The sequence below is a fragment of the Bemisia tabaci genome, chromosome 5, assembly GCF_918797505.1.
Source record: "Bemisia tabaci chromosome 5, PGI_BMITA_v3".
Taxonomy (NCBI): domain Eukaryota; kingdom Metazoa; phylum Arthropoda; class Insecta; order Hemiptera; family Aleyrodidae; genus Bemisia; species Bemisia tabaci.
Genome location: NC_092797.1, coordinates 14,987,782 through 15,015,631, shown reverse-complemented (window position 1 = coordinate 15,015,631; position 27,850 = coordinate 14,987,782). Strand labels below are relative to the sequence as shown.

General features: G+C 36.1%; 2 protein-coding genes across 2 annotated transcripts; one reads left to right on the top strand and one right to left on the bottom strand.

Moving 5' to 3' along the window:
* Positions 1–1,364: 1,364 nt before the first annotated feature.
* On the bottom strand, positions 1,365–13,817 carry LOC109042189 (uncharacterized). The gene is made up of 9 exons (XM_019058816.2): positions 13,663–13,817; positions 13,292–13,414; positions 7,688–10,138; positions 6,889–7,068; positions 5,825–6,016; positions 4,842–4,976; positions 3,610–3,768; positions 2,435–2,666; positions 1,365–1,577 (listed from the first exon to the last, which is right to left on the bottom strand). The coding sequence occupies exons 3-9, from the start codon at positions 10,135–10,137 to the stop codon at positions 1,470–1,472; spliced, it is 3,456 nt and encodes a 1,151-aa protein (XP_018914361.2). The 5' UTR covers position 10,138; positions 13,292–13,414; positions 13,663–13,817; the 3' UTR covers positions 1,365–1,469.
* Positions 13,818–13,955: 138 nt separating this feature from the next.
* On the top strand, positions 13,956–27,560 carry LOC109042227 (aurora kinase C). Its single transcript, XM_019058873.2, has 9 exons — positions 13,956–14,115; positions 15,243–15,696; positions 16,316–16,552; positions 17,030–17,221; positions 18,204–18,338; positions 19,833–19,991; positions 21,285–21,516; positions 23,090–23,261; positions 24,378–27,560. The coding sequence occupies exons 2-8, from the start codon at positions 15,257–15,259 to the stop codon at positions 23,213–23,215; spliced, it is 1,521 nt and encodes a 506-aa protein (XP_018914418.1). The 5' UTR covers positions 13,956–14,115; positions 15,243–15,256; the 3' UTR covers positions 23,216–23,261; positions 24,378–27,560.
* Positions 27,561–27,850: the final 290 nt, after the last annotated feature.

The window sequence follows — 27,850 nt, the reverse complement described above, 5'->3', positions numbered from 1 at the left end:
GGAGGTCGTAGGTTCGGATCCTGACTACAGTCCGTAACTTTATTTTACTTTATGCTTGTTTATTTTTCACTTACTTTATTTTGCACCATTCTCTCCGCAAACCGACTTACGAGGTAGAACACGTAGTGACTGAAGATTTTTACATACCTATGCTGATAAAAACTTGAAGTTTCTCTTGGATTGAAACGTTATATATAATTGAATAAACAAAAACTCTAAAACTCACCAAATTTCGTCGCCAAGCTGAATTTTCGAAGTAGGTATCAGTCGAATCTGTATCTGTATCTGACTGATACTCCGGAAATTCAGCTTGGCAACGAAATTTGGTGAGTTTTAGAGTGTTTTGTTTATTCAATTATATATAACGTTTCAATCCGAGGAAACTTCGAGTTTTTATCAGCATAGGTATGTAAAAATCTTCAGTCACTACGTGTTCTACCTCATAAGTCGGTTTGCGGAGAGAATGGTGCAAAATAAAGTAATTGAAAAATAAACAAGCATAAAGTAAAATGAAATTACAGACTGTAGTCAGGATCCGAACCTACGACCTCCCGCCTGTGAGGCGAGCACGCTACCGTTTGACCATGCGGAACTGATTAGGTTGGAGAGCCTCTATCACCTACGTTTACCTTGTGCCGCTAGCGCACGCGTTTTTTCCGCATCTTTAGCCCTTTCTTTAAGGGCTTTCCCGACCCCATTCGAAAAAACGAAAAAATACGGCATCCCTAAAATCATCTCTAGTATCTTCATGCGAAATTTCAACTCGAAATTCCGGTTACACTTGGAAAGCTCCCCTTGTAAGTAATACTGATTTTTTTATTAGTTCATGACCAACCATTGAAATGACCAGAGAGTTGGATTCTGAGTCTGAGACAATATCTCAAAAAACGAGACTATCCTTTCTAAAATGCTCAAAATTACACTATGACAATGCAATATTGTGCAGGTTTACAAACTGCGTATTCTGCATCAGATAACAATCATTATTCATAACTAATTAAGGTAATAAAAATAGAATTGTATAAAAATTTTGTCCAAAACATTTCTACTTGGTCCATATGCGAGGATAAATTTTTTTTATTTGTCCGAGTGGTACTTCAAGAATCATTTGTACGTCCTTGAGAAACAGTAACCATTACTATGGTTTGCTTCTTCATACACTGAGCTTCTTGACTTTACCTCTTTCTCAGACCAATCAGATGCAATTGAATCCAGTTAAACAGTGTCCTGAATGAAATTTTGAAACGGTATCATGTCTGGTACCAAAAAAGCACAGTATGTACAGCATGATGAGAAGGACAGGAAACAGGAGGAATATTTTAAGCTTCTTCAAAATAATGTCAGCCTTTCAAATGAAGGAAAAGGCCTTACAAGCATTAATTCAAAGTTAAACCTTAAAGATTGTGATCCTTGAAAGTACTTGATGACAGAAGCTGGAAGACAGAAGCCCTAAGAAGATTTCAACACTTTTAAGCTGCAATAGGTTCATTATTCTTTGACGAAGTATGTTTAATGATCCATTCATGAGTTAAAATTTTTGGTAGAGACAGGCGTTCAGAGGGTTGAACTCGTAACAACTGAAAAAAGCATCAAATCATGTATCTTAAATAATCTTATAATATTTTAACTAAAATCTTACTTTAAATCGACGAATTATTAAAACATTTTGATGATAAAAAAATAATCACAGCAACTCGATGAATGAGGGTTACAATTTTTAGCATCAGATATTATCTACAAGCTGCTATCGATGAATTGACAAGATGCTGTCATGAAAAGTGCCTGAACAATCAACAAGGTCTCTAATGGTTCTCCTTGAATGTTCTTGACATTTATTGGTAGCCGACCGAATGAGCTAAAAACCTGGGAATCTTGTGACCCTTGAAAATATTTCTCCCTTCTCATATTTGTAGGGCTTTTTCACATTTACATGCACCCACCCATTGGGCATTCTCTGGATCTCTGCCTTTTCCATCATGGCTTACAGACACTAAGAGTCTGCAGAAGTTCTGAGTCTCAAATGTATCTAAATTCAATGAGCTTGGTCTTATTGTAAAGCTAAGAATATGACTGGAAAAATGCATCTCGCATGCTGTTATGATAAAGATGAGGAAAAAGTATACCGAAACTTGCAAAATATGGTTGTTGAAGAATAATTTATAGCCCCCTTTATTAACCATTTATTTATTTATTAACCCTTTATAATTTATTCTTCAACAACCATATTTTGTGTGTTTCGGTATACTTTTTCCTCATCTTTATCTAGGAATATAATTGATTTCAAGGTGTAGTTACATTTTTTTTTCACCTCTGATTTTTGATTCTGAGTTTTCAATAAGATCAAAAAATGTTGGACAGTTGCTATGTGAAAAATTTCGTGAAGTGATTTAATATTTTCTGGGCAGGATAATGTCAGAAAAATTTCTAAACTTACCTTTGAAATGAGGTCACGAGCCAGCGCAGAAATATACGGAGGATAAATTACGATTGCATTCTTGATCCTCCGGTACGTTTCAGCATATTCAGCAGCCTCAAATGGCGGTTTACCGGTAAGACACTCAAAGCACAATACACCCAAACTCCAGATATCCACTTTTTCATCATGCTCCAGCCCAAGGATCATTTCAGGTGGTAAATAATCCAAAGTTCCACACAGTGTGTTCCTCCTGAAACATTAAGAGTTATTCAAATGAAAAACTCGAGAAACCAGTTTCGTGAGTAACTAAGGAGGAAGTTGGCACTTGTAATGCCATTCGGAAATCCAACAATACATTCAAATTTTGACAGATTTCTTGTTGGAGTAGTTGGTACGTCTTTCCTCATGATTGTGATACGGAGTGGGCAGATTCAAATACATGCAAAAGATGCTATGACATTCCCAGTCAAGCTTCTGTCACTATTGTTTAACGGTAACGCAGCCGCTTGTAAGCAGAAAGTAAACAACTGCTAACTCAGTGGACAGGATTTCTATTTCTAGACTAGTTTGTTTTTTTTTTTTTTTTTTTTTTTTTTAAATCTTAGATATCATTGAATCCTTGCTTGAGACCTCAGTTGCTACTAGGGGTGCTCAAACGAATTCTTGCCGGAACACTATCGATATCGTCTCTTATTGAAACTGGCAGCAGTACCGACAGTGGCGATAATATCGTTAACAGCCGGCCTTATCGGATTTTTGAGAGCTCGCACTCAATGCATTGTTGCCCCGTGCGTCGGTTTATCAGATTGCCTGACGCAGCGGCGCATGAAATAGATGTACAAATGGCAACAGCTTATTTTCGTCCACTCTGAAAACTCTGATCGCTATCGGCAAGAGCGCTCTTATCGTAACTTTTTCTTAACGGAACTGTTTCGGTAGCTTACCGACAACCGATAGAACAGCCCTAGTTGCCACTTCATGGTCAAATTTTACAGCAGGTCAGTTTGTGCGATTGGTGGATATGAAACATAACAAAAGCCTTTTCTAACCTTGTACAATTTTTTTCCAATTTAAGATTAAATGAAAATTGAACATAAAAATTCAAGAAAGAAAATATTGAAAGAAATGGAGAGGATTAAAACACAAAAATATTCTTCAATTTTACTCTCCGAAAATAAGAGCAATTTCCTTACTTTGAGGAGGGAGTATGAACTGACCAACCAAAGTCAGCTATTTTCAATTCCCCTTTGGCACCAAGAAGCAAGTTTTCTAATTTGATATCACGATGTATTACATTCCTCTCATGACAGTACTGAAGAGCAGATGCTAACTGGGAGACATAGTTAGCTGTTCTGTTAAACAAATGGAAAATGAAATAGTTACGAAACATACAAAAGAAATAGCTTGAATTATTCTATAGATGGTTATAAATGAAAAGGGGAATAGGTTTGAACCAAATTAGGCTATTGTAAGATCTATAAAATCCTCAAAAATCCATTTGAAATGAAAAGAGAAACCAAATGTATGCCTCAAAACTCACAAATTCTTAGGCTACTTTTGTGTTTCTGCATGGTGATAGTGACCACTATCGTCGGAGGAACAATTTGAACCAGCCAATTCATAGCAGTGACTGAGCCGGAGGCTTTCATGTCTATTGTCTATGGCATGGTGATACTTATTCGTAACAACGCATTTTTTGGTTTTCTTAAAAAAAGTATTACTCCTCTGCAGCACGATGTCGCAAGTTTTTATGAAAATTCTTCTTTTTTAAAAAATAATAATTATTAAAATTTTGAAAGTTTGAGGAGAAAATTTGAGGCTCGACGTTTTAACAAAAGCTATAACATAGATTTGTGTCTTCCAGAATCCCAGATTCAAAATTGATTTATGCCATAGAAGGTTAGAATATTACTACAGAGAAAATCTTGAAATTTTTTTTATCACCACCACTGTGTTTATAGATATTCTTCGGTGAATAAACTTTAATGGTTGACTAAGGCCTGATCATGAAAAGGTAAACAGTTTTCTATTCGTAAATCAATTGTTTTGAAAACTGAAAGAAATTGTAAAGTGTCCTATTGAGTGAACGAGCCCGTGATTGAAACAGACTCAACATTATAGAAGAACAGATACTGCGACTGATCAAGGCCTTTCCAGCTGTTGAGCATCTGATGGTTTAAGGCATGGACCTTGGAAAAGATTTTATGGGAGAAGCTCCAAAAAAAGAACAGTGGAATTAGCTGAGAAAAAAAAATGTGGAGGAGTAGGGATAATTAAAGAAAGAAAATCTTGTTGAGACGGTCTTGCTGCATAGAGTTTGCATGGGTTCAGATAAATTAAAAGAGTGTGTTGCTTTTCTGGCAGTTACTTAAAAAAAAGAAGAAGAAAAAGGACACGATGATTGATGAAAAATAAACGCACAAACCTTTCTTCCGAGAACCTCCCATTTTCCTGTGATTTCATTTCCTTAAATAATTCTCCTTTGGGTGCAAACTCCAAGATCATATAAACTCTTTTGTCATCATGAAAATACCCGTACATTTTTAAAATGTTTGGATGCCTAGATTGACACAAAATAAATTTGTAAGTTTATACCTAAAGTCATTCATAAACACAAAATAGGACAAAAAGAATAGACTGCAAAAGCTGTTTTTCATAACATTTACACCAAAATCTGAACTTGTAAAAGGAACTTCAGTGAGGTATGAATACAAAGTGTCCCTTAAGTTTTGCCACCAGGGCTTTCAAAATTATTGCTTCAGGTTCATTTTCAAAATAATGGAAAGGTAAAAATCTAACAAATGTAGGAATATTTTATTTCTTCTAGGGCTGTTTGTTATTTTTTCAACAAGATTCACCTAAGGAGTAACCCTTTTCATTGAATTCCAACTAATTCATATAAGCCAAAGGATGACAATCTTTTGATTATTCTTTCAAAATACTGCCTTTCAAAGACTTAAAGGAAGTGTTTCATGTAGGGGCAAACATATTAGAGACTCGTGTCCAAGTGCTAACCTTGCAATCTGAGCTTCGTTTGCTGATAGTAATCCCACAGAGTCGAATCAGGAAAAGTAGGGGGATTTGGAATTACATTTTCCCATTGATTTTTAAAAAAGCATAACGACAATGAAACTACCAAACCGCCTGTCTCGTTTACAGTGATTTGAAATCTCCGCTCCCATTTTCGTCTTTAAAAGGAGAGCAAATCAACATAGTTTTTTTAGAAGTTCAGAGAATTTTCTTCATACAAAGAAGAATAATCATGGAACTTTATTAGAATGCTTCAGAGGAAGCACTTGAGTAGACAAGGAGAACTCAACATTCTTTAGTTGAAGTGCAATTAAAGATTCCAAGGGGCAAACTTAGTATTAAACATAGAAGATTAAATATGGAATGAGTGAAGTTTACCGTAAATGAGTTTGTATTTCTATTTCTCTTTTCAGTTGATACTCAAAATTGGCTTCAAATATTTGACTCTTGAATAAGACCTTTAGCGCTACGATGTATTTGGATTTCTTTTCTCGAGCTAGGTAAACACTTCCAAATTTTCCTTTTCCGAGAGCACGACCAATATCAAAGTCTTGTAGAACCCACTTTTGCCTGAAATTAAATGTGATGGTTCTTAATGAACAAAATTACAGTAATAAGTACATCGTTCGAAGCAAGAACTGCAGTCATCCAGTATTGACATGCAAAAGGCATCCTTGACACTTACATAAATTGCTTTTTCAGAATAAACAGTTCAAGGAATAATTTCAGTCATAAAAAAAAAGGGAAGAGAAGAAAAAGGAGGGTAAAAAAAGGAGGTGGTGGATGTCTTGGATTTGTTTCTTGAGGTGGAAAAAAAAAATTGTAAAGTAGGTGGGTAAAAAAGGGCAAAAATACTCGTGCAACAGCAACAATAAAGTACCTAGGTATGGAAAACAGACAGTCTGTTGCTTTGGTGTGATTCAACACAAAAGATAATTTTGAACAATTTTTGAGACCATCATTTGAGACCTAAATACACTTATTATGGAAACAGGGGATTAAAAAGAAAGTTTTATTGTCTAGCTTTGCAAAAACTGTCATAATTTAGATTTTCTCTCCTACTTTTTCCCAATATATTTTACAACTTCTGAAACGGAATTTTCTTTTCTTCCTTCAAAAGAATCTCTCCTGCTCATGAAACCGATATAAAACAACACATGAAACAACTCTTCTTAATGACCTTTAATCAGCAAGATCCTTGGCAAGGAGGGACATGATAAACAAATAAGAAGAAATAGTTACTTCAGTGAAAAAGAAGGTAAAAAAAAAAATATTGATAATTTTCATTTTACCCATCAGCGCACCCTCTTAGTCCTATAAAAGTACATATTGCCAAGGTATTTGTGATTTATTGTGCAATATTCCAGAAATTTACTGTAAATAGACACGTAGAGATGGTTTGAATTTTGTGGCAGAGAGGAATAAAGACTGGGCTTCAGTACCTATCATCATTGGCTCCAATACTGAGGAGACCCATGTCTCCGCTTGACTTCAAATGACCTTTAGCAGCTTCTTTAGATTCGACGGTTTTTTCCTCCACACATTCATGACCAGTTTCATTCACAGCGTCTTGAGTTGAGGTTGTTTCCTTTTCCGCTGTGTGCTTTTCAGAAATTGTTTTCCTTTTAAAAGACAACAAACAAATTATAGAAGAACAAGCAGAGATAAACATAAAAATGATTCCCTGCAAGGGTGAAAATATTTTTGAAAATATGAAACTATTCTTTCTTAACACACAGATCCAAGAATTTATTTTTTTTTTTTTTACTTGGGAAATTTTCCCTCATTTTCAGGGAATATCACTATGATGCAAAAAAATATACACTGACTGAAAATCGACCAATGTTTCAAATTGGGCATACTGTGCAAAAAGGCACTAAATAAGCCCATACTCCCGAAAATTCGCAGAAATTTTCCAAGATTCTCTCAGGTCTCAAGCAATTTCAATGACAGTTTTGGAATCAATTTCAATATGATGCAAAACACTTCTTTTTGAGAAACAATTTGGAAGTTCTTGAGTATATTTCTGTGATGAAATGTGACACTAACAAAACGCATCCTCTCTCACATAACTTGTATGAAAACAAAAGGGGCGAGGGAGTTGGGTGGATTTTTAAAAAGTCTTATATTAATAGATGTCCTCTGGAATTTTCTGCTTGAGGGTCACAAGGAAAAAATGCATTAAGATTAAGAGTACAAATATTGAGACTTGGATGTATTTTGGCAAAATTAAATACTTACATTTTAGTTTCAGCAGATATTTCAGTAGATTTTGAAACAGTATGAATGTCAGCTGATTGACTTAAGGTAAGAGTTGAGTCCAAAACTTGGCATCTTGTCTTAGTTTCTCCCTTGTTAAACTCATTTTTTTCAAGATTATTGGGAACTACCGACACTTTTGTCAGATTGTGATCGGTAGAGGTTCCTGTTAGTTCCATGGTGCCAGACATTCTGGGTTTGCAAGGTGAATTTACCATTGAGTCTTTGTGATTTAAAATTTGTTTACTGCTCAGTTTGGTAGGGGTGTCTTTGGATGAGTCATGGAGTTCTTTACTACTGAAAGGTTTTGTAGTAGCAGTTGGTGTGACAGCCCTAGAAGGAACAACATCAGATTTTGCTGACAAAACGTTTTTAATCGAGGGTGATACTCCAGAATTGATAGATTTTCGACCAACAGCTGCTGTAACAGCCCTGCATGAAACATTATCAATTTTTGGCGACGAAACTTTTTTCATTGATGACGATGTTCCAGAAATAGCAGATTTTCGACCAGTGGTTGCAGTGACAGCCTTGCATTGATCATTATCAGACTTTCCGAACAAACTTTTCTTAATTAAAGGTGATGTCGCAGAGCTGACAGATTTTTGAATAGCAGTTGCAGTGACAGTCTTGCACGGAACATTATCAGATTTTTCTAGCAGGCCTTTCTTCACTAACGGTGATGCCACAGAGCTAACAGATTTTCGACTAGCAATTGCGCTGACAGTTTTGCATGGAACATTATCAGATTTTTCTAGCAGGCCTTTCTTTATTAACGGTGATGCCACAGAGCTAACAGATTTCCGACTAGCAATTGCGCTGACGGTCTTGCACGGAACATTATCAGATTTTTCTAGCAGACCTTTCTTCATTAATGGTGATGCCACAGAGCTAACAGATTTTCGACTAGCGGTTGCAGTGACAGTCTTACATAGCATGTTGTCAGATTTTGAACCATTCTTAATTAAAGGGGATGTTCTTGAGCTGGCAATTTTTTGACCAGTAGAATCAAATGAAGTAGTAGTCCTAGAAGGAACATTATTAGATTTTGTAGACAAACCATTTTTCAATGAAGATGATGTCTCAAAACTGAAAGATTTACGACCCGCAGAATTTAAGCGGCTTTTGTTTTGAGTGCCATCAGATTTAGAAAACCCATCACCTCCGCGGGATTTAAGAGTATTAGATTGTCCACATGTGGAAAGAGATGAATTTTTAGGATGATGATTTAGAGTCTGATTTTGAGAGACATTGGACCTCATGAAGTGAGCATTATTTCTGATTTCTGGTGTTCCAGCACGACTTGATTGTGAAATTTTGGAGGAGGAGGAGCTTTTTGTTAAGGGATAGCGACCCGTTTTAGGGGAGCCATCAATTTTCTTGAGTGAGCCATTTTTAGAAGATTCTAAGGTTTTAGAGGCATTTAATGGTTTGACCCCACTAAGGAAGGGACTGGATCCATATCGACGACACACTCCACTTTCAATTTTGTTAGAGTTTTGAACAGATTCGATGTTGGCGAGTTTTTCGGTCTCAAAGTCTCTTGATTGTCTAGATCTTGAGAGAGAAGCGCTTGTGAGAAAATGTTGGATGACTTTATTTCGAGTGCTGTCAGACTGTTCCAAAGGTTCGTTTTTGGTAAGTTCAAGGTTAAAAGAGCGTCTAAAGTTTAAATGGGAGGGGATTGAATTAGAAGAATAGTGCACTTTATCATGAAGAGTATCAGCTCTGAGGGGACCATTATTTTTAATGCACTGTGATACCTTCGTCGGTATTGATTTTCCAGACTTCTCCATCGAAGGTCTCTTCAACGACAAGGGCCAGTTTCTGCTGTGACTGTCAATTGATTTTGATAAATGATTTTGCATGCATTGAAACAATTCCTTTCCTTGAAATGCTGAAGTCATTGGAGCAGAATTACTTGCTAGGCAAGATTGAGATTTGCTTGGAGTTTTCTTCAACATTACAGACTGATAACTTCCATCTTTAGGTAAATAATATGCCTGTTGTGAGTGTCTTTGTTTTGAAAGGTCTGAAGTAGAAAGAGAAAAACCTCTCATTACATTGGTATTTCTGGAATCAACGGATTTATCATTTCTGGCATTTGAATTTTTGGCACCATCAATCCTCGAATTTTCAAGGGAAATGACATGATCCAAACTCCTGGAATTACTTTTACGCAAACTGCTGCTTTTGATCAGTGGCGGAGGAGGTAAAACCAGATTTGAATTTCTTTCCAAAATATTACTTGACTGACATCTGATAAGAACTGCTGGCCTCGAGTCGCTTGATTGGTGTGTTGCAGAGACTTTAGGGTAGAATGGAGCTTCAGGTTGTGACCATCGTTTACGAGAATGGGTTGTATTTGTCCTTTGATTCACTTCGGCTATAGAACCTACACGGAGTAATTTGTTTTCTTTGTTGTCATCCATTCTGCAACAAAGATTGATTTTGAAAGTTAGGTAGAATTCCTTTCATTTCTCAGAGAACAAGAAAATTGGCTCATGTAAAAACGTCCTATGTAGTGTTTCAGAATTTGAGTGGACGGTTTGTTGTAACTTAAAGACACAAGATGGTTCAAGACATTAGGAATGTAGACAAATTTTATAAATAATCCCCAAAGTATAATTAAACGTTTACAAAAGAGATCAATCTTATTCATAGATGTCGTCAGGCAAAAGAAACCACTACAATTATGAAATCCTCAAATGGACAACAAACATTTTTGTATGAGTCGATTCAATTTTGATGATGAGGAATACATTAAAAGAATTGAATAGGCAAAATTCCAAAAAATGGGGTGAAAAACTAACAAGGTGAAAGTTGTATAAAGCATGACAAATTTTGTGTATTTTCTCGGAAAATTTTAGGTGCTTTTGGAACAATTTTTATTTAATTAATTTTTGCAAAGGGGTAATCATAGAATGCAAATGGTTGAAGCATTTTAGTTTGATCCCAATTGAAGGAAGGGGCAAGGGCATGGAACGAACCTTCATAGTTTCATTTTGTACCAGAAAACCTATTTTTACAGGTTTGTGTTACAGACTTTCGACAGTAAAATTTTTGCACTTTTTGATCTCCTTGGAATCAAACCCCAATATTAAAATGCAGCTCTTCCCATCCTCTTGCAGCCCATTCAGGCAACCTTGCAAGCTCTAAGGCTTTGAAAATGTGAAATGCAGATATCTCAAAGTCTCCGGCCTCTGAGATATTGTTCTTCTTTCCTAAAGAATGTACTTCCATTTAAAGATCAGGCTTCCTTAGGATTAAAATGTACAAATTATGGATTAAATTTATAGAGTAGAATAAACAAACGACTGTATGTCATGAGCAGTGTAACCGAATGGGCTCAAAAATGAGGTCTAGTTGTCTACTTCAAGAAAACTTTTGCTTTTTCCGTTCGCAAGTATACTCTGGGAGGACAACCACAGAAAATTGGAGGAACAGGCGAAAGCGCAGCCTTATGTGTAAAAAGCTGTGGAACTTTACATGTGAGACAACAACTTATCAATCAGCTAATTTTAAGGTGGAGAACTCATAAAAAAAAAAAAAAAAAAAAAAAAAAAAAAAAAAAAAAAAAATCAGAATAAAATGAAGTTCTCAAATGAATAAAAAGCCATTGATTTGTTCTTGAAGTTGAGAGATTCCACTAACAGAAAAGTGTCCCACCTCAAAATAGTAATACGGACAAGGAGAGGAGCATCGGTAAAGGGTTGTTTATTCAGAATGGGCCTGTTACAAACTTTTGCTAGAGCAAAAATAAGAGTTGTTACTCATAGAAAGTGTCTCAAAAATCACGATGAGCGCATTGGCAAACTCTCAAATGCACTCCTAACTTCACAATCTGCGTAAGAAATTTGTTTTTTTTTGAGCTTCCCGCTTCAAAGACAATACCACTTTTCCTCACCCAACTACTATCAGGTCACGGAAGCTTCAGATACTACCTCTTCCGGTTCAAACTAGTTCAGAACCCAAACTGTGTTTTTTGCTCTAGAGTAGTGGTAGATGATGCTCAACACACCTTTTTTGAGTGTGATAGGTTTTTAAGAATGAGACTAGAAATTGAGGCCGATTTGAATGTAGTATTTAATGTAGGAAATTTCCAACAGATAATTATAAAGAACTTGACAAACTGGATTAGAATTAAGAGATACGTTAAAGACATTATTAATATTAAGACCTTAGCTTTCAATGCAATGGACTCTTCTTGATAGTTTTAATTCTTATTTTCTTTTCCAATGTTAATGTTATTTTTTTACGTTCTTTAATCTTACACCGCTCTCTCTCTTATCTTTCCAATCTTTTGGAATTAGAAGTTAGTACTGATGTCATGCTTTATTGCCTTCCCGGTACTTTCTTCTATATTTTATTCTTTAATTGTCATCTTACCTTTTATATAAATACTGTTCTCTTTGTAGTAATTAACTCTGTCTTAGTTAGTAAGAAAATTGACTTAATAAAGAAACACTGAAACAAAAAAAAAAAAAAAAGACAATACCACGGCACAGATGAACATCTCGTTAGAGGAGTCATTCCATCCAACCCCTGCTCACAAGGATACCACGCAATATTCAACATAGCCGACGCCAATCCACCAAAACACATGTGATGGGACGATAATTCTAACCACCTGATAACAATCGGCATGTTTACATTCACATTTTTTTCGCTTTGATAAATATCCGTCTTGATTGACCTTGTGCTCTCCTCAACTTGCGCGCGGAAGCGTCTGCCATGTTGAGCAGGGATTGAATAGAACCACTCCTCCAACGAAATGTTCACCTGAGCCATAGTATCCTTTTTGGAGCGGGAAGCTTTTAAAAACGCAAATTTCTTACGCAGATTGTGATATTAGGAGTGCATTTTAGTGTTTGCCGATGCACTCATCGAGATTTTAGAGACATCATCGAACAACTCTTATTTAGGCTCTAGCAAAAGTTTGCAACATTGCTCATTGCAAGCGCTCTGATACCCTCGTTAAACGCGTAACTGGAACAACTTTGTGGGGGATAGGGGGTAAGTGTTCCTTTAACCCTCCTCAGAGGTCTACTGGTATTGTGCGGCTAAATACAATCACAATTCTTCTGGTCTCACCAAAAACATTACCCACTGTTTATTGTAAGAAACCAACCTTAAAAAAAGAAGAAAAAAAGAATTTATCTGGGAAGGGACAGGCATCCCCATAGTGACCAGGAGCAGCAAGCAGAAATTAGGCAACTAAGTACCATCTAAACACTCAAATACATCAATAGTTGCTAATTTCTTAAGTATCATTCGTCGAAAAATTGTTTAATTTGATATGAGTTACTTCAATCAGCCATTTTCTTAGTTAACATTGATCATTTATTTTTCCATTGACAGCGTTGGCACAGTTAATAGGGTATAAGAGGGTTGAATTCAACTGAGTTTCTTTGCATACCAGTCCTGAGGAATGTACAGTGTGAGCTGTTTTTGTCACGGCAATCTCTCTACAAAATTCCTCAGTTCACTGGAGCTGTCATCCGCAAACAACATAATACTTACACCTAATTGCAATGAAGTTAAACACAAACTGAAATACAGATGAGGTTTCGACTTCATACTTACTTGAAACTCCAAAGCGTTGTAAAATCCAAGATAATGGCAATCACAGAAGTATGATTTAAATGAGGTCTTCAGTCACCAGTCAGACGCTTCTGGTTTAGAGGTTGGAACATTATATGCTCCTCACTGGAAATAAATCAAACATCAATGAATGACTAGCCACAGAAATTGGGAGGCGTTTGAAAAAATGATTTCTTTATATTATGATGCCTCCTTAAATATCTTCGTAAAATTCATTATCTCAGTGCATGTTTCATAAGATTTTTTGCAGGGACGGGGAGGGCAAGAACACGAACATCCAAAAAGAGGATAATTGCATAGGGAATGGAAAATTAGAGAACATGAATGTACTTATATGAAACTAGAATACTTACAACAGTAATAAAAGCATGCATCTCACTAATCACAGGTCTAGACGTGCAAATCGGTGAAATATACAACATTTTGATTTGAAAGTTTCTACAGTAAACAAAAAGTTCGGATTCGAAACAGCCGTTGGCTTATCAGCCAATGGGAGAGAAGAAAAATAAGAGGGGTAGGGGGAATTTATTTTGCGGGTAAGTAGAGGGGAGTAAGGGTTGACACTGTTGCCGTTTACACAAAGTATAAACAATTTTTCTTTACAATTAAATCTAAAAAAAAGCTTATTACTTGAAATCTAACAACACGGTGCGCATAGCGTTATCAAATTTTCAGCATTCAACAGTGTAATCAAATTTCAAATTTTCCAGGAATTCTACAGGATTGAAGTTTTGCAGTTGTCCGTTTCAATCCAATCTAGGAAATTTAGAAGTAAAGTTACAAAGGGAGGTGCTACAGTTTTGAAGGTAAATTTTAGTGTCTATATTCTATCTACTTTGTTTTCATGGTTCTTACTGTGGAGTCCAATAATTTGTCTTGGTTACCATGAGGTCTATGCAGAATGCAGATAACACATTTTGATCAACTTCTTTCCTACTTTGATAAGTTTGTGGGTTTCTGCATATTATACCACTTTTCTACAGGCACGCCTAATTCCAGCACACGACCCGCAAGCCATCTAAAACCATCTTAATCCAAAGCTCCTATGGGATCAACTGTTGATGTGGGTACGCACCTACCTCAAGTACTTTTTACCTCGCAGTCTCATTTCAGGGCTGAATTGAAGTTGATGAGACCGCATCTTTAACTCCTCCTTACTCTCTGCAATTACTAACTCTTGAGACTCATCTCTTGCACGCGAAGTTTGGTCAGGATTAGCTGATTGGGGGAGTAGTTGATTTTTATCAGGCACACTGCACAGCCGTACAACACTTCTAACCACATGCTCATTTGTGCAAGTAACAATTCTTGAACTTATTTCCCTGCAAACTAGGATTCATGTGCTGTCTCTTAAGAGCGATCGTGAAGATTAATGAACCCAGAATGCATCAAATAAGACTTGAATGCATGAATCAACCTGCGGGAACGCAATGATTTATAACTTAATGTTTGCATTTTCTCTTAATGTACAGACTTACATACCTAGGTAGAGGTTGTAGGTGCTGTTTATAGCCAGAGGTTGGTGTCGAATCAAATTTTGTTGTATCCAACTTTCCATCCGCCTTTGTAGGATGAAAAGTTGAACACGGTGATTTTGACTTTACAAGGGTGTCGAAACATCCAATTGCACAAACGACTTGTTTCAGTCGTAAGTAATGGGCATCTTGTGATTAATGAGCATAACAAGTAAAATCACTACTAATTAATATTTTGTGGAGAATGGGGTTTTTAGTATGGGACAGCTAAAAACTTCCTACATTCTGCTCAACTGAAACTGAAATAAAAGTGAGGCTCTGAAAAATGGTTGATTTTTTAGTACTGCAGTTTCATGTTCTGCACAAAACTTGTCTTTTCGGAATTACTCATTTTATTCAGTATAAATAATTTTCTCTCTTCTATATATTAATGTAGGAATTGATATTTTTGATTGCAGTAACATTAGAAGAAATGTCTGATAAAGAAAACAAAAGTCGTCTCAGTAGCATCAGGTCTTGTCCAATAGGTGATGATGGAGCCAAAAGTACCTTGACGAAGAATCGAATCAGCCGAAATTTCACCGGAGTAGGAGGATGTCAATCTTTAAATATTCCTCCGAAACCAGGTGCTAAACCAAATTTCCTCATTCCGAACTCAAAGAATACCAGAATCACTTCCAGTTCAGATCATCTACCTCAATCAAGAAATGGTAATTTGTCCTCAGGGAATCAGTCCAAAGTAGCAACTTCTCATGCAGTTAGAAGATCTCATTCGGACGCAAGCAAAACAAGTAATAGTAAATCAAACCCCGGACCAAGTATTCCTGTGCGATACTCTGCAAACTTTGGAGGAGCATCAGCGACTAGTAAATTAGTGAAGAAGTCGACGAGTCAAGTTGTAGTCAATAATAAGTAAGTCAAATTTCTCTTCAACTCTCATAAGTTTTGATGCACCTGAAGAAAAAGTGACCCAAGGTGAGGTGCCAAATTTTTCAGGAGAGCGTCAATACATGGTGTTGGTTGAAATTATCATTTTTCAGTTTTTGATTTCGATCAATGTCTACATATCTTAAGAATTTGTAATTATAATTTTTAGTCATAATTCTCATTTGTTACAATGAACAAAGTGAAGCGCCGGTATTTTTAATCCCAATCTGCAAAGAAAACCTTTTTAAAATGCCAAAATTGGGACCTGTTTGAAACGATAGTTTTGACAGGCTCTAATGACATCGCCAGATGAGGAAACTGCGTTTACTGAGTAACTGAACTCCGCTTCAAGCATGGCCCTACCAAATTGTGATAAAAAACTCCACAAGGGCTCTCCTGTATAGAGAACAAAATTTCTGAATCATGAAACTCAGCAATGATACCGTCTTTTAGCCGCAGTTTCTCAACTCAAGTTGTTATCTTCAAAGTTAGTAATTGTCACCTACATCCCATCCTTTTTTATCATTTCAACATTTTCAACCTCTGTCCTACAGTTGCTATTCTGTTTAACTAATATTTAACTTCTTATTTTGATTTTATGCAGCTCCAAAATCGTAGGAAAAACGCAAATGAGTGAAAAACCATCTAAAGTGGTAGACTCATCTGAGAAGGTATCAGCCGAAAAAACGGTTCACCAGCCTACGGAAGTTGCTGTTGAATCGAAACCATCCTTGAGCGACGACACAATCAAGAAAGCCACCTCTACATATGATGCCCAAAAGGAAGCAAGGTTGAAATCTGATGCTCAAATGGGTCTTTCAAGCAACACTAACAGCAATGAGTAAGTTCTTGTCTCCTCTCCTCTAGGATTTTACAGAAAGCTTGGTGCTGAAAAGCCTGTTTTTCTCAATCGAAAGCAAATTTTCCTCACCTCACTAAGTATGAATTGAAAACTCTGTTGTTCGGTACGGTCCAAAAGTTCTCAGCCTCTCTCATCTTTCATTTTCAAAGAGCCAATTTTTCTTATTTACTTTTGGCAGAATATCCTATTTGTGAGAATAAAAATTATCACCCAAAATTATTTATGAATTAAGAATCAACTAGTGCCCTCCATTACTGGAAAACTATTGTAATCAATGGTCTTATTGAATTGACAACTTCTTCATTTTTTTTAGAATTAATATTTTTTTTTTTCGGATGACAGCGGTGTATACAAATAAATTTCTGGGTATATGATACTTCGAAAAGTCCACCATTATACTTGACCTTGTAACTTGTGCACTCACTGTCCTCTTCTTATTTTTTTTAAAAACTTCAGGAAAAAATGGACTCTGCAAGACTTTGATGTAGGACGTGCACTCGGTAAAGGTAAATTCGGAAATGTTTATCTAGCTCGTGAGAAGAAATCAAAGTACATCGTTGCCCTCAAAGTTTTATTCAAAAGTCAAATTTTAGAAGCTAATTTTGAATATCAACTGAGGAGAGAAATAGAAATCCAGACACACTTGAGGTAATCATTTATTTCAAAAGGTCTTTTTAAATTCCTATGCCAATGTAGTTTTCTGTTTTTCTGTTCTTAAATTTATTTAGACTATGTTGATCTTACAAAACAAAAAAAAACATATGATATCTTACTCTATCTATTTATGTAACTTTAAATAATTGTGGATAGACGCACATTAAAAAATTTGACTATCCGCTTGTCCCCTCGCTGATCCCTCAAAATCAGAAGGATTCAAACGGCAATGCTGTTATAATCAGCCCGGTTCCTTAAATTTGGATCAGTTTTTTTAGATGTTATCGATTGCAATAGAATTTTGTTGCTCTAAATTAAAGATATCCAAAGTTTCAGCAGAATTAATTTGAAAAATTCGCTTGGGCAATCCCTCCAATGCTTTGCCTATGAATGCGTTTTTACAGGCTTCAAATTACCTGACCAACCAGAAAATGAAGTATTGAGCTCCATGGTTTCCTGTGCAGCAATCCTAGAATGAATTCCTTGGGTGGTCCATTTTTTGATTGGTTGATCAAATCTTTGCTGAAGGCAGGAATGCAACTACTTCCTCTTATTTTTGAGCACCATACCGTATTTACCCACGTATCGTACGCACCTTTTTTTTAAAATTTCGGCTCTCAAATCGAGGGTATGTACGATACGCGGGTCTTGCCCCAAGATAAAAGATGCCCCGTTTTTTTTTTTTTTTTGTTTTTTCCAAGGACCCCAAAATTTGGGGTGCGTACGATACGCCAGTAAATACGGTATATTGCATAACCAGAGTCTCAAATTTCTGTAGGAGTCTGTGTACTTCAGTTTAATTGTTCTGTAATATCCGTGCTCAGCTCAATTTTGCTAACTCTTGGACAGCATTCTGTGTATTTAGGAATAAATGACTCAATAGATGGAAAACAATTATTTTTATTCTTAAAGAAAAGAGACACAAATCTATCACTTATTTCCACCCCATTATCGTTAACATCATTTTTTTCTACAGACATCCAAATATCTTGAAGATGTTCGGTTACTTCCATGATGAGAAGCGAGTTTATATGATCTTGGAATTTGCTCCCAAAGGTGAACTCTTCAAACTGCTAAAAGCTCAGGAGAATGGAAGATTCACTGAAGAGGCGTAAGTTAACAATTGACTTTAACCCTAGCTCATTAAATCAGGGTGCTATATAGCGGAAATGTTGTTGAAATTTTTAACACCTGAGGTTACCTGGAAAAAATTAGGCAATTTCTCCCAAAAACCGTCAGAAAATCTGAGAAGTCTAAGTACTTCTCAACCTTGTTTGGACGAACAACATATTGTGGCGACCAAAAAAAAAAAGAAAAGAAAGAAAAAAAAAAAGGTAATGGCCCCCTCTAGAGGACAGGGAGATCTAGGGGAGAAAAGGGGATAGTGAAGAGAAAGATGATGAACAAACGCTGACTGGCCAGACCAGTCAAGATACGGCCAGACCGTACCTCTTGCGTTTGTTCGGAAAAGAATGGAAACTACCCTTGGGGCTGACTGGCCAGACCAGTCAAGATACGGCCAGACCGTGGCTCTTGCCCTCAGGAAAAGGTGGATAGATGAGAGCAGTAAAGGTAAGGGACTAAAAGCGGATTGGCCAGACCAATCAAGACAACGGCCAGACCGTGCCTCTTGCTCTTAGTCAAAAGAGAGGGAAGGAGAGAAAAAAAAGAACTGTGGAAGAGTCAGAATGAACAAAGTGAAAGAGACTTGACGTGAGTAAACTAAGTAAATATTGTATTCAAAAGATACAAGAGGAGCTACATAAAACTTGACAATGGAGAACAAAAAAAGGAAGAGAAGACTAGTAAAGTCGAGAATAAAAAAAGATAGGAAAAATAACAGCCAATAAAGGAGGGGCAAAACTAACCGTTGAAGGCGATAGTGAAACCAAAAAAAATCAACTAAGTCCTACGCAGACGAAACAACCAACGTAACCGACCAAATCCTACAAAACTAGCTCCGACTCTCACGGACGCTCCTTCCAATCTCACTCGTCAAATCCTACAAAGAAAACCTATCCCGAGGTCGAGCTCCGTGCGCCACGGAAGCTCTCGTCCACCTAGATCTGCAGTCGCGACCGGGGATCCTCGTCGCCTCCGGAGCGCCGCGGGCCAGCAGTGGGGGATGCTGAATCAGCGTACTGTCCCTGCCGCCGGGAAAACAAGTGTTTCTAGCTGTAAAAAAGGACAGATGCGATGTTATCTCTCGCTCTGGCCCGAGACGCTACGGACACTCCCCAGTTGACTTCCCTGGTCATCACAATATTGCTTTTGCACTTATTTTTATGAAAATGTCAGGCATTAATTTTGATGACAAAAGAAATATTAGGTAAAGTTTGCAAGTGATTCTGTTAATTAGTTTTGCCTTAAAAAAATTTTAGCAGTCGAGCGCCTCAGCACAAATGATGCTTGTGATACTTTAGCCGGAAGGTGACCAAATGTAAAATCATCCTACAATGTTTCATTTTTATATTAATGGGAATGATTTGGCAGGGAGCTTTGCCAATTTTAAAAATCATTACTTCGGTTTGTTGAAATAATACTGCACCTTAGTGAAATACTTATTGTTCATAAGTAATATTAAATCTCAATGTCTCTTTTTTAGAACTGCTAATTACGCAGCTCAACTTTCGGCTGCTCTTCAATACTGTCATGAGCGAAAAGTAATTCATCGAGATGTGAAACTAGAAAATTTACTGCTTGGAGCCAAAGGTGAATTGAAAATAGCAGATTTTGGTTGGTCCGTCCATGCCCCACAATCTAAGTAAGTAAATTATTCCTTATTCTTCATTATTTATCTGTCAATGTCTAAACTTTCTTTTAATGGACCAGGAGGGGATCATATTCGTAATGAATGAATTCGCCAGGTAATGAAGGCTACAAGTAACTTAATGGATGATGTCACGTTCAGGCAGGGAGTGTGGTATGGCAAAGAATATCAGATGAGAGGTTGCCCAAACAAGGTTTGGATGGGGCACCCCTCGCAAGAGGACAACAGAATGTTTCATGAAGGTATAGTGGTTAGGCGTCAAAAAGATTCTAAAATGTCAGTTGTCCTATGACTTTCGAGAAGACAGGTGCATGTGGTGTTTGGGTGTCGTAGAGTGCCAAAATGTGCTGTAGGAGTTAGGAGAAACACCTATGAATTTATTTTATGCCATTAAATCCAAAATCTCTCGGTTTTTCTTTATCATGCACAAATCTTTGAGGAAAATTGAATATTTCCTGAAAAAACTCAATTTCTTAGAGAGAATTCCAATTATATTATTCAGGGTAAAATGGAATTGATTAAGAGATACACAGGCTACTGTCGGAATCAGCGCTAAAAATTCTTTCAGAATCATTTCTTAACGTTGTGAGAAATCTCATGAAAACATCATTTACCTATTTTCATTTGTCACTTATCTACATCATGTACATACCTCGAAAGACAACCATTGAGGGTGAGTATTACTATAAGATGTCTGACTTGCTTCAACAGCAAATTTTTCAAGATGCGATCTGAAATGAGAATTAACTGGACTCTTTGGTAGGACAATGAGCCCCTGTTTATAATTGAGGAGTTCTTTGGAACAAGGGTGTATAAGACTTGCAATGCTGCTAAGATTGTGCAACTTTGTGTATTGTTTCCAGTTGAACAGTTTGAAAGCCCTGCTAGGATTTTTTTCTGAAAAAAATCTTATGATTTTGACTATTTTCCTGTGAAAATAATTAGCATGTATGTGTAACTTGGTTCGCTGCAAATCGTATACGAAGTCGCACGATCTCAGCAGCATCGCAAGTCTTACAAGCCCTTGTTCCAGAGAACTCCTCAACTGCTACGTGAGAGCTCATGAAATTGAGAGGCTTCATGAAAATCCTTGAAATGTTTTTGAAAATATATGCAAAAGTTTTAAAGAAAATATTAAAACAATACTGACATGTTCTGTAGCATAGCGTCTAAGCATAAATTGCGCTTGTGACACTTTAGCGGGAAGGTGACAAAATCTTGACGAGGGCAAAATTTCTCTTTAAACAGGCTTCTTTTAAAAGTCATCACTAATTTGACTATTTACAGGCGAACAACATTATGCGGAACATTAGATTATCTTCCACCAGAAATGATCCTCGGCAAGGAGCATGATGAGAAGGTGGACATATGGAGTTTAGGTGTTTTGTGCTATGAATGTCTGGTAGGAAAGCCTCCGTTTGAAGCGCCCACTTACAATGAAACTTATAACCGAATAAAAAATGCAATTGTTATTTACCCTGCTCATGTTTCAACCCTGGCACGTGATCTCATATCAAAGGTTAGTCCCTTTTAAAAAGGTGTTGAAATCTCTCTAAATATTTCATAATATGGTACACATTGGTATTTACATTTGACCCAATATTTCTGGTTTTGCCTCCCTCGGAAAATTATTTTGTGTCGTAGAGTGTAGTTTTTTCATATGCTCAAATTTATTTTTGCGTTAGTCATTATCAAAACCTGTTTCTTTGAGTCTAGAAGGGTGTCTCAGTAGTAATCTCACTTAATTTTTTTTCCTGAAATTTTTGTTGTCAAAAGAAACCCAGACAGTTCAGAAATCATAACTTCAGTTTTCAATCAAGGTTTTTTAGAGGCCCAATCGCTTCATGATATCAGGTTGCCACATGAATGGTCAAAAGATCCATGTTCATAAAGTCACAAAATCTCCGTAAGTGGATAATTCATCAATGAACTACCATGATAGTTTGAATTTAAGTAATATGATATATGTTGCCTCATCAAAATTTCATGTAGAACATGACTTGTGCAAGAAAAGTTATTGGAAGCAACATTTAACCAAGATATCAACGTTTTTCAATGCATAAATTCAAACTTCCAGCTTGTTAAAAAATCATATTCTGCTTAAGTTTTATTGCGCACTAAACTTATCGACGGTGTAAGTCGGCAATCACATCACTCGGTTTGCGACGTCGCAGACTTCCTGTAACACTTTATTTTTTAAACTGAAAACTACTCAACGGCAACTCCTTAAAACTACCTTGATTTTTCTTCTCTGTGAGAAGGAAATTCTGCATATACTTGAAGGAATGATGTCAATTTGTTCTCCTTTAAAAAATTAACATAGAGGCGGAGATTTTCAGACACCGCAAACGAGTTATGTGATTGCCGACTTACACCGTTGATATTGTAAAAGTCTTTGAAAATATTGCAACCTTAATCTCGACTCCTTGGTACAGCTATTGCATGTTGTTCACACTCTAAGCATCTCAGGGCAGGGAAGAAACACAGCACAATGAAGGAGCCTGCCAAAACCGTTGCAGTGTGTAATTTAATTCACGATAATTCTGTTTCTTCGTATGAGTTGGAAATTCAGATTTTTCATAAGCAGTGCTGAATTATATCTTGGTCAGGAATTAATTTCAGTAATTTTTGTTGCACCAATTTTGTTTTACGAGAAATTTTGAAGAGGAAACATATGTCAGCCTTAGATTCATACCTTGTATAGTGGTCCATTATTCATCATTAAAATAGGATCAGATAATTCCACGTTTACTTTCTTTCCAAACCTTGAAAATTTCAGCCCTTTTACAAACCATTGATTTCTCAAACAGGCCGTTGCGTTCAAATTAAAGTCACTCTGTCTGTTACCGAAACTCACACAACAAATTTTAGTATTTTCCTGTGAAAAAACTGGAGGCATCTTGAATTTCATTGAGTCCTTGAGTTCCAAATTTTAATTAGTTGATATCAAGAATTCACTTTTGACACTGTTCTTTTAATTTTTTACCCTGTTTCGTCCTCTTCACTTTGGAATGTTTACTTTTAAAATACTCGGCAGTCGAGCCTTTTTTTGACCTTTCTTAATGTGTGGCATTTATTATTTTCCATTACAGTTACTGAAGGTGAATCCCAGGGAACGACTCCCTCTGCAGCAGATACTAGCTCATGAGTGGATCATTAAGCATACCTCATCCAAATCATCAGAGAACACAGGCGCCTCTACCGTCTCTTTGGCTTGATCTCCATCACTTGTGTAGTTAATTTTATTATAAGCATCTATTTGTGGTAAGTTTTCCAGTAGAACATGCATTTGAAATTTTTTACCTTCTTAATCTCATTTGCCTTTCGGCCCCTTATATCTGTTTTGTAAAACTATGCCAGGTCTACAAGTAAAAAAACACTTGTCTAGCAGTGTACCAGCTTTTAAATGTCAAACTACGAATTTTTTATTTCTTTCCCATTTACCATTTACTGTACCATATTCCATATACTTGCTGATGCCTTATTACTTTTTTTTAATGTACATTTTCTGTATTTCTTCACTTTGCCAATTCTATGAACTTTCCATTGGCAACCGAATCTAATCATCTGGTACCTCAAAAAACCATTCCGGAATTGTAGTCAACAGTGCCTCTGATGCTGCCCAAAAAAAAAAATATATTATAATCATGTTTTAAGGAAGAGAGACTTTAACTGCTTATTGAGAAAGCCTCTCTTTTTACCACCCCCCTTTTTATCAACCCATCATCAAGAACAATGGGAAGGAGGAGTCATAACATGGCTCCTCTGATGTAAGGGCGCATCTCTATTTCCAAAGGAGCCTTGGAAAGCATAGAATTAAAGGGAAAATAGGGCTCAAGTGGAAATGGGTCAGTTTCGCAGGTAACAGAATTGTGTTTTGATGCTTGTAGATTAACAAGAAGATCTGTCAAAACAGTAACTTTCCACATTGAATATTAACTGAGATATCGTGCTTTGAAAAGTCGGGTTTCTGACATCATCCACTGCGGTAGTGCATAACATGCTATGTACCACCACGGTGAATGATGTCATAAATTGAGTTTTTCAAGGCGCCATATCTCGGTTAATATTCAACGTAAAAAGTTGCGGTTTGGATAGATCTTATTATTTTTAGTTGATCTGCAAGAATAAAGCATCAAAACATGATTCTATGACCAGCGCAACTGGCCCATTAAGATACGCTCTTATGTAGAGGAGTCGCAGTAACTTCCGTACTTTTGTATTCAGGCTGGGACTCTAAAATATTATTTTCTTTTTCAGATATTCAGAATTCATCATTTTGTGATAGACCGGACTCTAAAATATTATTTTCTTTTTCAGATATTCAGAATTCATCATTTTGTGATAGACCGGACTCTAAAATATTATTTTCTTTTTCAGATATTCAGAATTCATCATTTTGTGATAAACCATTTGCTATGCCGTCATGGAACCTCATCAATATCTGCTTACAAGAGGGATTTTTCTTGATATCACTCAGCTTACCTTGGGGTGTTCTCAAAATAACTTTTTGTACCTTCTATTATATTTTTCACACTTGAAATTGTTATCCGTACTCCAGAAAGGGTTTGTGAGGTCCCATTTCAGTTTCATTGATAAATGAAATTGTTTTATTTTTGACCTGCACTTTCAATCATTACTTCTTGTTTAATATAGGGTATCCCAAAATTTTTGGGATTGATGTTAAATACAGGAAGTAAGATACCCATTAAGCTTAGCTTGGTCTTATTTTAAAGCTTACATTATTCCTGATAGATTGAGATCATAATCATTTTATTTGCTTATAAATTGACAAAGATATAAGGTTTTGAATGGAGGGATTATAACTTTTACCCATAAGTTTTTTTTTTTCAATTTGATCAAGTGTTGAAAGTCATAAAATTGATTCCAATGGAATTTCAGGGAAGAAATTACTTAGCAACAATCTAAGCGAGTCAGCTATGTGTCTTGTTGTCGTCGAATTGTTGAAGTATCATAGTAACCATGGCTGAGGGAATCACACAGGTGTGGTCTGGAGTGTTTTCATCTGTACGCATCTGCTTAATTTTGCGCGCATGTGTTTTGTGCTGTTCCTGCAGTTTTTAAGCATATCGAACGAATTTCTCATTCATAATGGAGGCACTATGCAATTTCTTTTTCCACTACTCGAAAAAGCCGTAAATCCAACCTAAGCCTGGAGCCTAGGTAGCTGTTCAAAATTTCTCCAGGAAAATTTTAAGGGAAGAATTTTTGAAAACTCTTACCAAACAATGACAGGAAAGGATGCAAAAATGTATCAGTCATGATGGTACGTACTTTGAAAAGCAGGTTAGCATCAATAACAGAGGTGATACTGAAGAATCAATAATTACACTTTTTGATTAAAATTAATGTTCGATTAAAACCCTGTAGGCAGCAGTTTTACTTCCTCCGTTCAACACTTCATAACTTCGTCAATTTTTGAGAAAATGAGATGATTTCGGGATAATCGATGAGGAATGATGTAAGCTTAAAAATAAGGCCAAGATCAGCTTAATAGCTATCTCAGTTCTGGAATTACAGCATCAGTTCCAGAACTTTTGACACACCCTTTGTACGACGAAAATTGCCTTGTCCAATTTATTCAATTGTTGCCGGTGAAACCTTGCTTTTTTTAATTTTTGGTAATTATTTTTATGAAATTATTTGACTACGTCCTCTTCAATAAATAGTAGGTTGTTTTTACTGTTCATTGCAAGGTCCTATCCTGCCGGTTGAGCATGATGGTCAGTTCTGCTTGATAAAAGAGCGCGTGATTTTTACCTCTATTTATAAGATAATCCTTTTTTGTGATTAAGTTTTATTTTTTCCCATTGTTGAACGTTAATCACTATAATGGAGGTGATTTTGAACCTCTCTTAGAAAAGCCGTGCCTTTAATTCTGGCTACTTTGAAAAGTTTAAATTTAGCCAGCTAGAATATTTGTAATGCTAGAATATATGTTTTTAATTTTTACCTGAATAATTTGTGAAATGAGCTTTATTAATCAATCCAATCAATTATTGAACCTAATTATGTCTAAATTCAAACTATTAAATTACTTTGAACCAGCCTGACAATGGAACATTAAAAAAGGAAAAGCTGGTGGCTAAGTGCATTCTGCCTAGGTTTATCATCAGATTCATCTTGGTACCGTCTAGCCAAGGTATTGCAAGCGCTATTTGTGCCCAGGCAATATTTTGTCAAACATTTTTAACTTTCCTAATTTTTTATGCAAGAACAAATGTACAGAATAAAAAAAAATCCATGATGTCAATATTAATTTAATGGATTCTTTTAAAGAAACCCAAGAACCTATTAATTAGAACAGCATACGATAAATTACTTTTTTACTGAAGTACAAACAACTTTTTTAAATTCCTCAGAAACTCTGTTTTCCCGCCATCTTCTTTGTCCACTGCTTTCTCTATCAATTTAAATACTCAGCCTGCTGTTGATCCCTGAATTTTTAGCTAAGGTAATCTCTTTCCACATGATATTTTTAAAGAAAATGTTGTAAATCTGTATTATCATTCATACTTTGATTAACAACATATGGGTCAGGAGCAATATTTTGCCATTTAATATTGCAATGCTTAGGTTCTTGGCAAAAAGGAAAAGAGAAAATTACAAGTGCGGTTTTGGAAATGGATGCTTGCAGTTGCAGCTGCTCTCATCAGAAAAGTCAACCCATTTTTTTCAACTTGATAAAAACTTGAGTTGAAAGTCAGCTAGATTGATTGTTGAGTTGACCTTGTTGTATACGCCTCGGGAAAAAAGAGCATTGGAAAATTTACGGACGAAAGTAACCAACTTCAATAACTACATATTATTCAAAATCTTAAGGCGGGAGATGGTATAAAAACCATCATATAGATTGCATTTTGCAAAAAGGAGCTAGGAGCATTCCAATGTCGTTAAGATTATGCAACTTTTTTCATTTTGTAAATATACGCTATATAATCATCTAAGCAAGTTTTATCTTTATATCGAATAAACTATGAATGCAAGACGAAAATTACCTTTGTAAATCTAATTTTTTTTTATGATTTCAGTAAATATTTGCAAAGAATGTAAGTTGCAGAATCATATCAACATTGAAATGCTCTTGGTTTCTTTTTGCAAAATGTAATCCATATCTTAGTCAGTTTCTGCTTGATTGAGCAAGTGTTAAATTTTACTTTATTAAAGAATATAGATTTGGTCATTAAAATTAAACTACGATCAAGTTTCTTCTTAGATATCTCTGTTTTGAAATGATGGAATCAGTCCACTCATTTTTGGAACACCCTTTATCCATTTAAAATTTAAATTAAGTGATAAAAATAATCATGTACGACTCTATAGAGCAGAGATTAATGCCTTTATGGGCGAAATCTAGTTCAGTTAATAGGTGACTTCGGTTCCTTGCTGTATCCTTTTTTTGGATACATTTTTTGTTGAATCGACGTTGTGTGTTTGGTCACTTGATGATTGCTGTTGCGGTGGATCTATTTGACTGGAGAAAATTTTTTTTTTCTTTTGGATGTGATAATTAATTGTACAATATACCTTATTTTATCATAATTGTGCAAATTCTTTTCCTGCGTATTCCACCTGTTGTCCGTTAGTCATATTTACTGTTTATGAAGCCTTCATGATAACATGTATAGAGCTGGACACTACCTTGCGTCATTTACAAGCTTACTTTTCTGTGCTTATGCATGTTGGCAAGGACACTGCAATTCTTGTTTATTTCAGTCTTTAATTGTTGTTAAAAGTTTTTCCCCCATAAGCATTATGTACCTCTATAGCGAGTATGGCCACTTATAGTCTCATAAAGACCCTCAGGACCTCCTTTGATCTCAGTGGTTTGG